The 12,329-nt window shown below is 38.2% G+C and overlaps 1 protein-coding gene across 5 annotated transcripts in view; it reads right to left on the reverse strand.

The window, feature by feature from the left end:
• Positions 1 to 4,860: 4,860 nt before the first annotated feature.
• The window catches only part of arhgef3 (Rho guanine nucleotide exchange factor (GEF) 3), an 82,744-nt gene continuing 75,275 nt past the window's right edge, over positions 4,861 to 12,329 (reverse strand). For all 5 annotated transcript variants that reach the window (XM_083534490.1, XM_083534494.1, XM_083534492.1 and 2 more), the window contains 4 exons: positions 9,540 to 9,797; positions 8,951 to 9,121; positions 7,021 to 7,207; positions 4,861 to 6,532 (listed from right to left, as the gene is read on the reverse strand). In XM_083534490.1, coding sequence (XP_083390616.1) covers positions 6,249 to 6,532; positions 7,021 to 7,207; positions 8,951 to 9,121; positions 9,540 to 9,797 — 900 coding nt within the window. In that variant the 3' untranslated portion in view covers positions 4,861 to 6,248. The remainder of the gene's footprint in view (positions 6,533 to 7,020; positions 7,208 to 8,950; positions 9,122 to 9,539; positions 9,798 to 12,329) is intronic.

Consider the following 12,329-nt stretch of genomic DNA (forward strand, 5'->3'; position numbering starts at 1 on the left):
TATTATATATGTACTAACGTACATTAACACACAAGTAATTTTTGACACCATTTATTTAGGCATGAAATTAGGACAAATACAGGTGTTAGTAATGACATTAATTACGGTTCTATATTATTAAGGGTTACAAGAGCTAGCTTCCTTGCAGGTCACACTAAATATTTGCCATTTTAGCTTTGTAAATCTTTTTTTTACTGATTTTTTTTATGTTTGTTTAATAGTGCAAACTATATATATATATATATATATAGCTTGCATATTGCTATTTTTAACTTATCATTACATATGGGTTTTCATATATTTTATGTGTTTTTCATTTATTAACCTTTTTACCTTAAGCTATTTTAAACAGACTCCAACACTCAGAAAATAAATGAAATAATGCATGCCTTATAAATGAATGTTTAAGACCTGTTTAAATACATAATATAAACAATAAGCATATAACTCATACATTTAATAAATAGTAACAATACTAGTAGCATAAAATGAACAAATATGAATATTGTTATATAGTGCTGTAATAATAATAATAATAATAATAATAATAATAATACAGAGAAGAAGAAGAACATATCGTAATTATTACTATTATTTTTAATAGGAAAGGTAGAATATTATATAATAAAATGAATACATACAAATTGTACATCGGATTTTATTTGGACATAATAATATATAAATTATTATTTGAAAATGATCATAAGAATAAAATGTAATATTTTTATTAGCTGTAGTGTTAATGATATTCGTACTACAGTTAGGCAGGTGAACATAATGGTTCTGTTGGTAATGTGAATCTGAGCTGCTTTCCTGTGGGAGTCCGACCAGAGAAACTAGAGCTTTGAATTCACATGGGAAAACACCTGATAGTGAAGACAACCTCGAAGGAGCCACAGAGCCATATGTTTTTTTCCCTCCTGTTGATTCGGATTGCATCATGGCCACAAAGATTTTCCTAAAAGGCTTTTCATGATCAATGTCACCAGACTGAGGGTGCTCTCGCCAAATGTGTCTGGTTTATACACATCTTATAATTCTTATACTACAATACATTATTGTGTCAAAAAACCATTTGAAATATAAAATGTTGTAAAAAAAAACAAAACAAAAAAAAAAACGTGCTTTTGTTGCAGCTGTATGGCAGTGACACGTTTCATCAACTCACTTTGGTTATTTTTAACAACAGCTGAACAAATAGTGTTGACAAAGACCTCGGCCTACTGAGACTGGTCATCATACGATTGTTCCCAGTGGCACTAATTAACTTTACTTACACACACACACACACACACACACACACACACACACACACACACACACACACACACACACACACACACACTCCAGACAAACAAAAAACTGATGCAAGACTGCTGTCTGATATTTTCTATCTCTTACAGCAGGCTTACATGTTTATTAACAAATAGACGTTTAAGAGTTAAACATGGAGCAGTTTGCAAACTTTACACCCTCTTTAGGCAATAAACATCACATCTCCACTCTCTGTTACATCTTTTATTCTGTTCATTTCTTTATAAAAAGAACGACAACCTTTATTTAATGTCAATTTAACATTTGAATATTGATAAGTAACAGTTACAGTATGGCATTAAAGGAAAAGTGATTACATGAAAATATCAATTATTGTTTTTATAGCAGGATGAGAATTTACCTGACCACTAGAGGGCAGCAAAAGCTTAGTCCACCAGGCCATTAGAAAAATCTTAACATAGATCCTGATTAAGTTTATTTATTTATTTATTTATTTATTTATTTATTTATTTATTTATTTATTTATTTTAATTTGCAAACCGACGCCACAAATAAAGTGCAACACTACATCGATGAAGAATTAAATTGATGGCATGTCATGTCATTTCAAGTTAGGACAGATTTAAGTTCTCTTGACATCCTACATACATTTCTATATACAATTATTTAGGTTTTTTTCCTAGGCTCTACAAATGGGATCAAATCTGTATTTTATTTATTTAACTTTTTCTATTTCAGAACACATTCTTGTATGAATCTGCAAAATCAAATTGCACGTGTAAATTAAATCTCAAAACAAAATGCTTTATTTGCAATCATTCAGAAAGATGTGATTTGTTTGGCAATACTCAGTACTTACTTATAGATTAGTTCATGAAAGGATAATCCTTCTTAATAAAGTTCAAGGATATTATGATACAGATAACACTAGGACAGCTTTCCCTTACATCATGAAAATCATAAAATCTTGAAGCTGATTGGTCGGAAGATATCGAGCCATTTGTTTTTATTACAGGATCCCTGACATTAGTTGTAACTGCAAGGCAAATCTAAGGTTTAAATCACAGCACTGGTTAATATAAAGATAAAATAGATTACTGTTACTATAGTAACAAATCATTCACATAGACTGGCATGGTGCACATGCTTCACATCATCTAAGCATAAGAGCAAATATGGTGTAGAGCAGTGTTTTCTGTAAGCAAAGGTAAAATCAACATTTGTGGGTGGAGTCTACGGGGCTCGCCTGTCCTGCATGGTTCCCAAACCAGGAAGTGATGCTACCCGTCAGGACACTCTCAATGGTGCAGGTGTAGAAATCACCTGAGAGTGTTGTTAAAAGTCCCTTAAGGGTTTTAGATGGTAGAGACGCTGCTGGGCCTTCTTCACCAGGGTGTTGATACGAGACATCCAGAGAGATCCAGTGTGTCCGGTAATGAAGCTGTGATGAAGTCTCTGACCATAAGATTTATGGTATGATATTATGGTAGAAGGCAATTTTCCCTTCAGTTGAACTTGGAGACCCAAACCTGTTCCAGCATGACAGTGCCCCTGTTGCACAAAGCCAGCTCTATAAAGATCTGGTTTACATGGTTTGGAGTGGAAGATCTGCCTGATATAGAGCTCTGACCCTACCCTATTAACCCTACTAAACATCTTTAGAATTAACTGGAGCACTGACTGCACCCCAGGCCTCCTCACTTCATCCACATCTGTACCTTAATTTACTAATACCCTTGTGGTTGAATGAGCACAAATCTCCACAAGCACACTCCAAAATCTACTGGATCATCTTCCCAGAAAAGGGAAGGTTATGATAAAAGCAAATGGTAACCAAAAATGGAGACTAAATACAAAGTATATGCAAATCTTATGGTCAGGTGTCCACAAACTTTTGTCCATATAGTGCGGGGTTTTCAACTGGTTCTGTGCCAGTGACCACCATTCTGACTAACAAGTAATCCGTGGCCCACTATTGTGTTTGTGTGTGTGTGTGTGTGGGGGGTGGGGGCGGGGGCACTCCTTACCTGTTAGTGGGATTTCTGGGTGTGGTGACTTCCACACAGTCTGTCTATTCGTGGTGATATAGTGGTACATAGTGACACCCTCATATCCTTCTCTGGTTCTAGCCTTGCACTGTACGTGTTCTTTAGATATGCCAGTGTGGAAAAACCGCTCTCACAAAGGTATGTAGTTGGAAAGGGTAAAAGACACCTCAATGCTTTATTAAAGTGTTTTTAATAGTGAAATGATGTAGGCTGTCATGGACCACATGCAATGCCACCGCGGACCAAATCCCTGATATAGTGTATATACATAATGTGTTTCAAAATTGATGAAATGGAAACCGTAAACTTATCAAATAAAAGCTGTAGTCGTTCTCAGAGATTAAGCTGTTGTGGTTTAAGGAACTGTAATGTTCCTTACCTGGATCTCATTAGTTCATATTTAAATATTTAGCTTTTACCAGGGCACCAGAAAGAGGAATATTTCTGTGAAAACTCATCCATTATTTAGCGACACATTTTTCACATTTCGACTTTTTCTTTTTTTAACCAGGATTTTCTATTAATAGCAAGAACAATCCGAGTAGTCAGAGGGTTTTCATGTCAAACAAGCAAAACTCTGTTAGCTTTTCTCGTTTGCAATTAATATCTGATCGCTCAGCCGAGGACACGGGACAGGGTGTGTGATCACTTTCCTAAACAGATAAAAATTGCAGAGAAAACAAGAAAAAGTGCTGAGATCATGTCACACCGTTATCGGTAACTAGAAATGTGAATATTCCCCCCCCCCCTTTTTTTTTTAATACAGTGTGAGCAATTTTTACACCACAGTTATTAAATGTTAAGTTTTCTGTTATGGAATCTTTTTGGTATGTTGTTGGAAAGAGTCTCCAGTCTCAGCACTTTGTAACTAAGATAAGATTCATTTTGTAGCTGTAGGTTTTCTGACATGTAAATATTTTTCAGGAATAGACATCTAGATATCATAAATTTCAGGAAAAGAAATTCATCAAAACGCGAAAAAGCTAAAAATGGCCTGTGTATATTTTAAATATGCCTCATTTATAGTTTGACATCTTTTTCTTTTGACTGTATGGATTTGTGGTACACGAACAATCCAGATGTGAAATCATCAGCGAATCAGCAGTGGATTCATCCAATATTCTGGCTTCACTCTGAGAAGTTTATATGGATCACCATATATTCTTCAATAGCAACAAGACACTGACTGTAAATTAGAGTCTGACACACGTCACAATGTTGTTTTGGGCACAAATTCTTCAGACGTTCGTTAAAGCACAACCCTGCGCTGCCACATGTTCTATGAGATTGTCGGGTATCTCCGAATACATTTCTGCATTATCATTATTATCATTAATTATTATTATCTATTAAACTATTATCTATAAACTATATAACATAAATTATCATTTGCACAGTGGGCCCCATTTCTTCATAAATTAAATAAAAAGTAAGAAATTAAAAAAATATATGTTATGTAAATTATGCAATACAGATCATATTCCATAAACACATTTAATACTAAATGATACTGAAAAGACTAGGAAAGAACCAGAACTGTTTTAAATCATTTATTTGGCACTCATTTCACACTTCCCGGCTTTTTCCATCGACATTCACACATACCGTGCTTTCCTCTGTATGGCTTTGACCTCCGTTCAAACCGCAGCTTAACCACGTGTTTGAATCCAGTCACATCTCCATTTCGCTCACCTGCAGTAACACTTTCTGTTTCTTTGAGCACTTGGATTAAACAAACAGCATAGTTAGGTCAAGTTAAAAAATAAGCTATAAATAACCACACTACTGCATAAAATTTAATACATTTAAAAAAAAAAAAAAAAAAAAAAAAAAAGCCCCAAAAAAAACCACATAACACTGTAGTCTGAATAATTTCTATAGTGGAGATGGTGATTCTAAACGAGCCACAGGTAAACTCGCACAGGATTAAAACACTTTCTGGCAAAGCTTTTTCGCAGATCAGGATGTGATACACCGGCTTTCACACAGACACACACACACACACACCAAAAACACCTGGGGAAAAGACACGAGTTATGCTGAGCAACACGGCACAAGCGATTACTACACCAAGTGAGTGCGCGTTGGCTACATTTTCACAAAACTCACGCCCTTTGCTGCGTTTTTTTTTCTTCCTGATTTTTTTCTGCCAAAACTGGCAAATGTACATTTATTCTCAATCAAAGTGCTTTAATGAAATTGGGCTCCACTGTCTGCTCAACTTCGATGATGGCTATAGCTTTTAAAGTACAAACAGTTTTTCTTTTTTGGGATACAACGTGTGGACACGGTTACACGAGACATGTAGAAACACGATCATCACAAAGCTGCACGGGTTTTGGCTTCTCTCTCATCGTTGTTTGGTCTTTGACAGTTTCGAAAGCATTTATGATCTTCAAGAACTCAAGTCTCAAGACATGTAACTCTTTGGGCTTTAAAACACTGTGAGCCCCTGTAAAAACACTTTTTGATGTTAATGGAAAAAAAAAAACCATCAACAAAAATAAAACATTCCTCCGGTCGTTTTGTCTGGGTGGTTACTGCAGACATAACACAGTCTGTGGACATAAATATAGTACATCTTTCAACATGGAGTCTTTCTTCTCCTGAGAGGACCACTTTCATTTCATGAACAATGACAAAATCGATCGGTGAGTCCTCTTCACCCGGATCCTGTTCACTGGACGACAGGAAACCTGACAGTTTCACAGTTGGGAGTGCGACAGAATGCACCACAGAGAGAGAGACAGACGGAAAGGAAGAGACGTGAAGAATAACGTAGTGGCAGGAAAAAAGTAGCTCCCTCCCTACTCTGTGGCATTTACTGAAGTACAGACGACTTCTCCGTGACAATACTGTACAGGTCGGCTTGGTGAGCGGAGATGATTACAGATGTCTGGTCTCGCTCGGGCGATGGTGCGCCATTCACACTTTCACGTGTGTGTGCTCCATCAGCTGCGTTCCAGCCTCAGCACCGGGATCGCTAGTGTCCATGCTACAATCTGAGGAATCGCTGTCGCTTTGGTCCATGCGCTCTTCGCTTTTGTCCTGCACGGGGGCCGTGTGCTGGGAAGGTTGAGAGCCTGTCGCTAGTTTAGCCTGTCGTATGCAGTTCAGCCACTGTTGCTTGTTGAAGGCGTCGCTGGCTTGGAAGGAATGGGACTGGAGTTGACCACCGCTACTGAACGTCACCCGGAAAAAGTTCTTGGCTGGGAGCGAAAGGGAACGGAGACGTTTGTTATAATAGGGGTTATAAAAACCATCAATACACTATAGAGAGAGGAAAGCTGATGGAGGACATCCTGCCTGTATAGGCAGCACACACACCCATATAATCATATGACAGTAAATGTCACCTAATCTGGAATATTGGTGTTGTCATTTGAGATCAGAAAAAAAATGTTTTGCTTCAGAACCAAAATATAAGGGGTGGAGCTAGATTTGACCCAACACCTATGAACCCAAACCATATCCATAATTATTGGATTATTTGATAAAAACTAGTTAATTATTTTTTATTTCCATTATGTTGACCTGAGCGGTTTGTGCGGTGTTTTATAATAAAAAAAAATACAAATAAAGACCAGATTGTACATATTTAATTGGGATAACTCAATTACCTCTTCACTCACTGTAGTTTACATTTATTTAGGTTTATAATACATCCTGTATTATTATGATTGAAAATGTAACTCACTTCTCTCTGTGTTGCTGAAAGCACCTCTGATGGAGCCGCCCAGGCGGATCTCGCCGTCCTGCAGGTCCTCCCATTCAAGATCCCGCACGGGGATGGGCTGCCGGTAGAGCTGATAGCAGAGCTGTTCGTTATGGGTGACGGCCCGCGTGATCACCAGCACATCTTGGAACAGGAACACGTGTAGCTTCTGCATGGAGAAAGAAAAGAAAAGGGCTTTTAATAAAACTCGGCCCTACTAATTCTGAAAATGAAAAAATACAAATTGAGTTAGATGAAATACTAAACACCGAAAGGAGCATTATAAAGCCTTCAGAAGTGCTATTTGAAATACTTTAAACAATCTCGAGAAGAGGATAATGCATGCGTGTATGTCTGAGGCAAACGTTCACGGAAGTCTGTTGAATAAATATTTTAGGGATGCGACACTGGAAATTGCTTAACCTTCGAGTTATCATCAAAACAATGTGTAGCCCATTGCGTAGTAACAATTTTGACCACTGTCAAAATTTCCATTCTGATAAAATACTCTTCATGCTATTTTGGTTCATTCTGATACCATGAGCTTAAGTGTTATACATACTGAATTTGGAGAGAGTGACTCTGACGCTTGACCATGAAAGGAGGTGGTGTGTGTGTGTATGTGTGTATGTGTGCAAGAGTGTGTTTAGATGAAGGAAACCGATACGTATGCTGGCTCTGACTTACAGCAGGGGGTTTAGAGGAAAGAGAGGACACATTGAACGGAAATCTGACTTGCCTCCTATCGTATACAACCGTCACGGCGTCACTGCTGTTTGATAGACATGTCGGTTATTTTTTAAAAACGAATAGATTTTCATTATAAAACACAATTCTTACATACGATTAAGATGAAAGTCAGGATCTTGGGAACAACTTTTTTGTTTTCCTGTGTAGTATTCATACTTTATTGCTTCATTGTTTAAAGCCCAGTCATGAACCTTTGACATGAAAGGCAAAGCAGCTCGGTCTGTTCCTCAACCACATTTTGATTAATGGCCTTCGATTTATGTTTTCCTGTGATTAGCATGCTTCCACAGCACTGCCCTCTTATTTCTGTGACACAATCAACATGGAAGTCTCTTATTGGAAAAGAAAAGGACGCCTTTGGAGAGCAGAAACGTGATGAGTGACAGGTGACAGCCCGAAACAGGCGCTTCCAATTAGTGTGTAGGAAGAGTAAACACACCGAACTCTAATTAGATTACATAGCGAGGGAAGGCGAGATCCCCCACGAGCCTGTTTTATGCTGTTCGTTATTTAACTTTTACAACATGTGCATCGCTTTGAAGACACACCATAACCCCTTTACTAATTAAACTCTCAAGTTAATAATCACTCGATGCACGAAATTGCAAATATTTAGCAGAATTATGCAGGTAATTAAGAATCGAATTAGTCTAGTCAGTCAAATCATACTGAAATCAATACATCATATTCGAAATGGATCATATCAACCAAACAGGAGAAAATTGGAGCTCATTATCTAATGCATCAGAGTCGATAAAATCCAGTAATACCAGTGTATATAAGGCTTAACCAATTACACAGTCAATTACTTTCTATTCCAAAAGCACAAAAAATATAATCAATATTACATAATCAGCATTTTTTCCTTCACCGAGGTTGTTCATCACACTTCATCTGAACTTTTTTTGGTTTTCCTATATAACAGAAATATTAACTACACGTGATCCTGTTTACACGTCATAGTTTCATTAGTTTGGAGCCACCAGGAAGGAGGAAAAGAGAAAGGCCAAGGAGGAGGTTTATGGATATGGTGAAGGAAGACATGCAGGTAGTTGGTTTGAGAGAGGCAGATATAGAGGACAGGGGGGTATGGAGACGGATGATCCGTTGTGGCGACCCCTAATGGGAGAAGCCGAAGGAATAAGAAGAAGAAGGTACTCACAGCTCCTCTGTTGTTCTTCAGCTCTCCATGGCAGCTGAGAATGCGGGAGCTGTCAATCAGCAGGTCTCGCTGGCTCTCCTCCAGGTAGAGCAGACGCTCTTTATAATAACGGCACTCTGACTCGCCTGTCTTGATGTTAATCTCGGCCACGATGCTCTGGATCATGTTGATCTGAAAGGGGAGACAAAATATTTTGGATAAAAGGTTAAAAAAAAAAAAAAAATCTTATTCACGCGTTTAATATGAAATTGGAATCACTCGTATCGTTTAATATGAACATGCGACTCGTGTTTTTTTTTTTTTTTTACATGCACAAACACACGTGGACAAATTTGTCATATTGGGAATGTTAAATCCTTTGTACAAAAGGGACAGATTTCATTTGGATCTCATTCCTTTCACCGAAAGCACGTGTTCAGACACATTCCGATGGATCCAATCCAACACGAATCATCCGCTTTTACACAAACGTGTGGACTCCGTGCTAGCTCCAGTCGATTAAAGCAAAAACGGAAACTCTAAAATTGTGGACTTTGCTGTGTAATATATATATATATTTCACTGTCCCTGTGCAGTGGGTTATACTTACAGCCTCATCCAGATGCTGGCGGTCCGGGTGGTCGTTGGGCGTGTGTTTGAGAATCTCTCGTAGCAGAAGAGGATATTTGACGAGCCGGCTGCGTGGGATGTCCAGAAAGTTCCACAGGTCCAGCTTGCGACTGAAGGGCGACTCCAGACATCGTTGCAGGAAGTCGTGCACCCGATGGTCCTGTTTTTTATGGTCCAGTAAGGCTTTCGCGGCCACCTGGTTGCTGCAGTAGCTGTTGTAGGAGTCCAGGCAGGGCAGCTGGGACACAGGAAGAAAATGGAGAAATGTAATAACGGCACTTAGCTATTCAAAGCTGGCGCCTGCCTTTTAAAAAGATCGTACGCAGTTGCAATGCGAATTGCACCTATTTAAGGCTTTTGAAGCAAGTGCTTTTTTGAAATCTGTGATAGTTTATTTATTGTGCCAGAGATCAAGGCTGCCACAAGGTTTTAAAAAGACAAAAACAGGTTTATTTTTGTCTTTATGCCATCCATCTGGACTGGAAACTAAAAGTCCGAAATAACATGTGCAGGTTAGATTACTAGCCTATGGCTAAGCTTAAGTCTTACAGCAGACCTTGCAGCTGCACCTCTCCTTTCCTGTCTTCTTCATAAGCCCAGGCCTGTCTCATTTGAATCTCTGGAGGAGAAAATATGCTACCACACCAGTGTGATGAGATAATAACCAGAGAGCGGCACTCAGAAAAAAATGCCTTTAGCTGACTTATAATCAGTCAGTTTAATGTGAACAGCTGTGCATTCCTTTAGCAGGTGAAAGGAGAAATGGGACTCAGTTTAAAAAGTAAGCATACCACTAATGTAAGTGATAGAACATTAAACATGCTGTTAAATGTCCATGTGCAGCACATTTTAGACACGTGGCTGGATCTCTGGGTGAATGCTTGTCTCGGATATGTACTTCGATTACAAAGCATTTATGAAGTTTCTGGTTTCACAGGTACTTCAGTTGAAACATGCTGTTATTGTACTGTAATCAAGTTTGGCATGGTAAAATAAATGCCACTTCATGGTGTGATGCTCAGCTTCATCGTACATTTACATTTGTACGTTTGTCAGACGCCGTAATCCAGAGTGACTTCTCACTAACTATCTCATTCACACAGCCGAGCCGTTGAGGATTTAGGTGCCTTGCTCATGGACCCAACAGTTGCAGGTTAGCAGTGCTGGGATTTGAACACTTTACTACCACCTAGCTATCACACCACTCTGGTTTTGTTGATAATAGCACACTACAAAATGATTTATAACGTGATTATTAATACATGATACACAACCGAAAAATCGACTGAAGGAATCTATACAAAAAAAAAAAGGTCCAATTCCTGATATAACTCTCCACTGAACTAAATATAAAAGAAGGAGTGTGGAGTGAAGGAGGATCTTCTTCTGAGGTGAGGCAGTGTTGAGAAATGTTTACATGGTTAGGCAATATCCACTTGATGGATTTTCCCAGCGCAAAAAGGCCCTGCTGTGGAAACCCTTCTTGGACAGATGAGAGTTGAAGGAAATAGTCTGAGGTAACAGCTACATTCTTTAGTCTGTCCTTCTCTGGTAAGTATTGTTCTCTGTAAGGGGTAAACAGGAAAGAACAGCCATGTAGGACAGCTGTAACCAACTTTAATAACAAGTGATAAAATAAAAAGACAACACTTCATAACCTGAAGCTTGGACTCGAAAAAGCTCTATAAAGGTATTAAAAAAACAAAAACAAAAACCAGGACATAAAAAAAAAAAAAAAGCACAATGCAGATCCCAGAAAGGAAATTCTATATTATACAGTGGCTGTCAAAAGGTTGGAAAGACCAAGTTTTTTATTGGGTTTTAGAGACACATGCATGTTCCTTTTGTTTCTATGCAACAAAATAGGTGTATATATAATACAAATATATAAATGTACAGATGTTCTACTTTATTTTTATTGGAAAAATCTTCCCTTAGTATAAATAACAGCTCTACACACTATCGGCATCCGGACCGTTCATTTCTCCAAATATTCAGCTAAAAAACTTGCCAAAGTTGTTCTTCGCTAGTTGGAGATTCCTTTCTGACCTTGCGATTCAGCTCATCCCAGAGCAGTTCAATAGGATTTAGGTGATTTGGGCAGGGCATGATAGATAACACACTAGCTGACTGTTTGCTCTCTAAATACTGCTTACTTGGATTTTTGCTTCGGCTCATTGTTTTGTTGTTGGTGAAGTCGGGTTCCGAATAGCCCCAGCCCAGACTTGGACTGGAATTGCATGGTGATAAAGTATGAAATGGTAGCCATGTTGGTTGAGTCCCAAAACCATTAAGCTTCTACCTCCATGTTTGACTGTGGTTGTGGGGCAGTCTGGAAATATCTTCTCTCCTGTTCTTCCCAAAAGAAGGCCTAATTTGGCCTTATCTTTCTTCAGAATTCTCTTTTAACGTATTCGCCATGAAAGGTTTGTTTGTTTTTGCCTTTCACCTTGTTTACTTAATAACAAATAGCTGTATAAAATCAACTAAAATAGCAAAAGAGGTGCCAAAACTCTTACAGGAAAGCCACCAACCATACACACTTGTACCTGTGCATTGTCTGATGTATTGTATCTGATACATTGACAGCAGACAATGCGTTTGCTCCAAATCAGCTTTTAGATTATTGTGTGTTTTAGACACGTTTACATTTTTAACCTTGGAACAATTCAATTGTAATAAACAGGGATGAGGAATCTGTTGGACCAGAATTTCTGTATCCACTTTATTTTCTAAAAAGCTTTCACAGAGCTCTTCAGAAAAGTAATGT

This window comes from Silurus aristotelis (genome assembly GCF_946808225.1).
Source record: "Silurus aristotelis genome assembly, chromosome: 28".
In the NCBI taxonomy this organism is placed as follows: Eukaryota; Metazoa; Chordata; class Actinopteri; order Siluriformes; family Siluridae; genus Silurus; species Silurus aristotelis.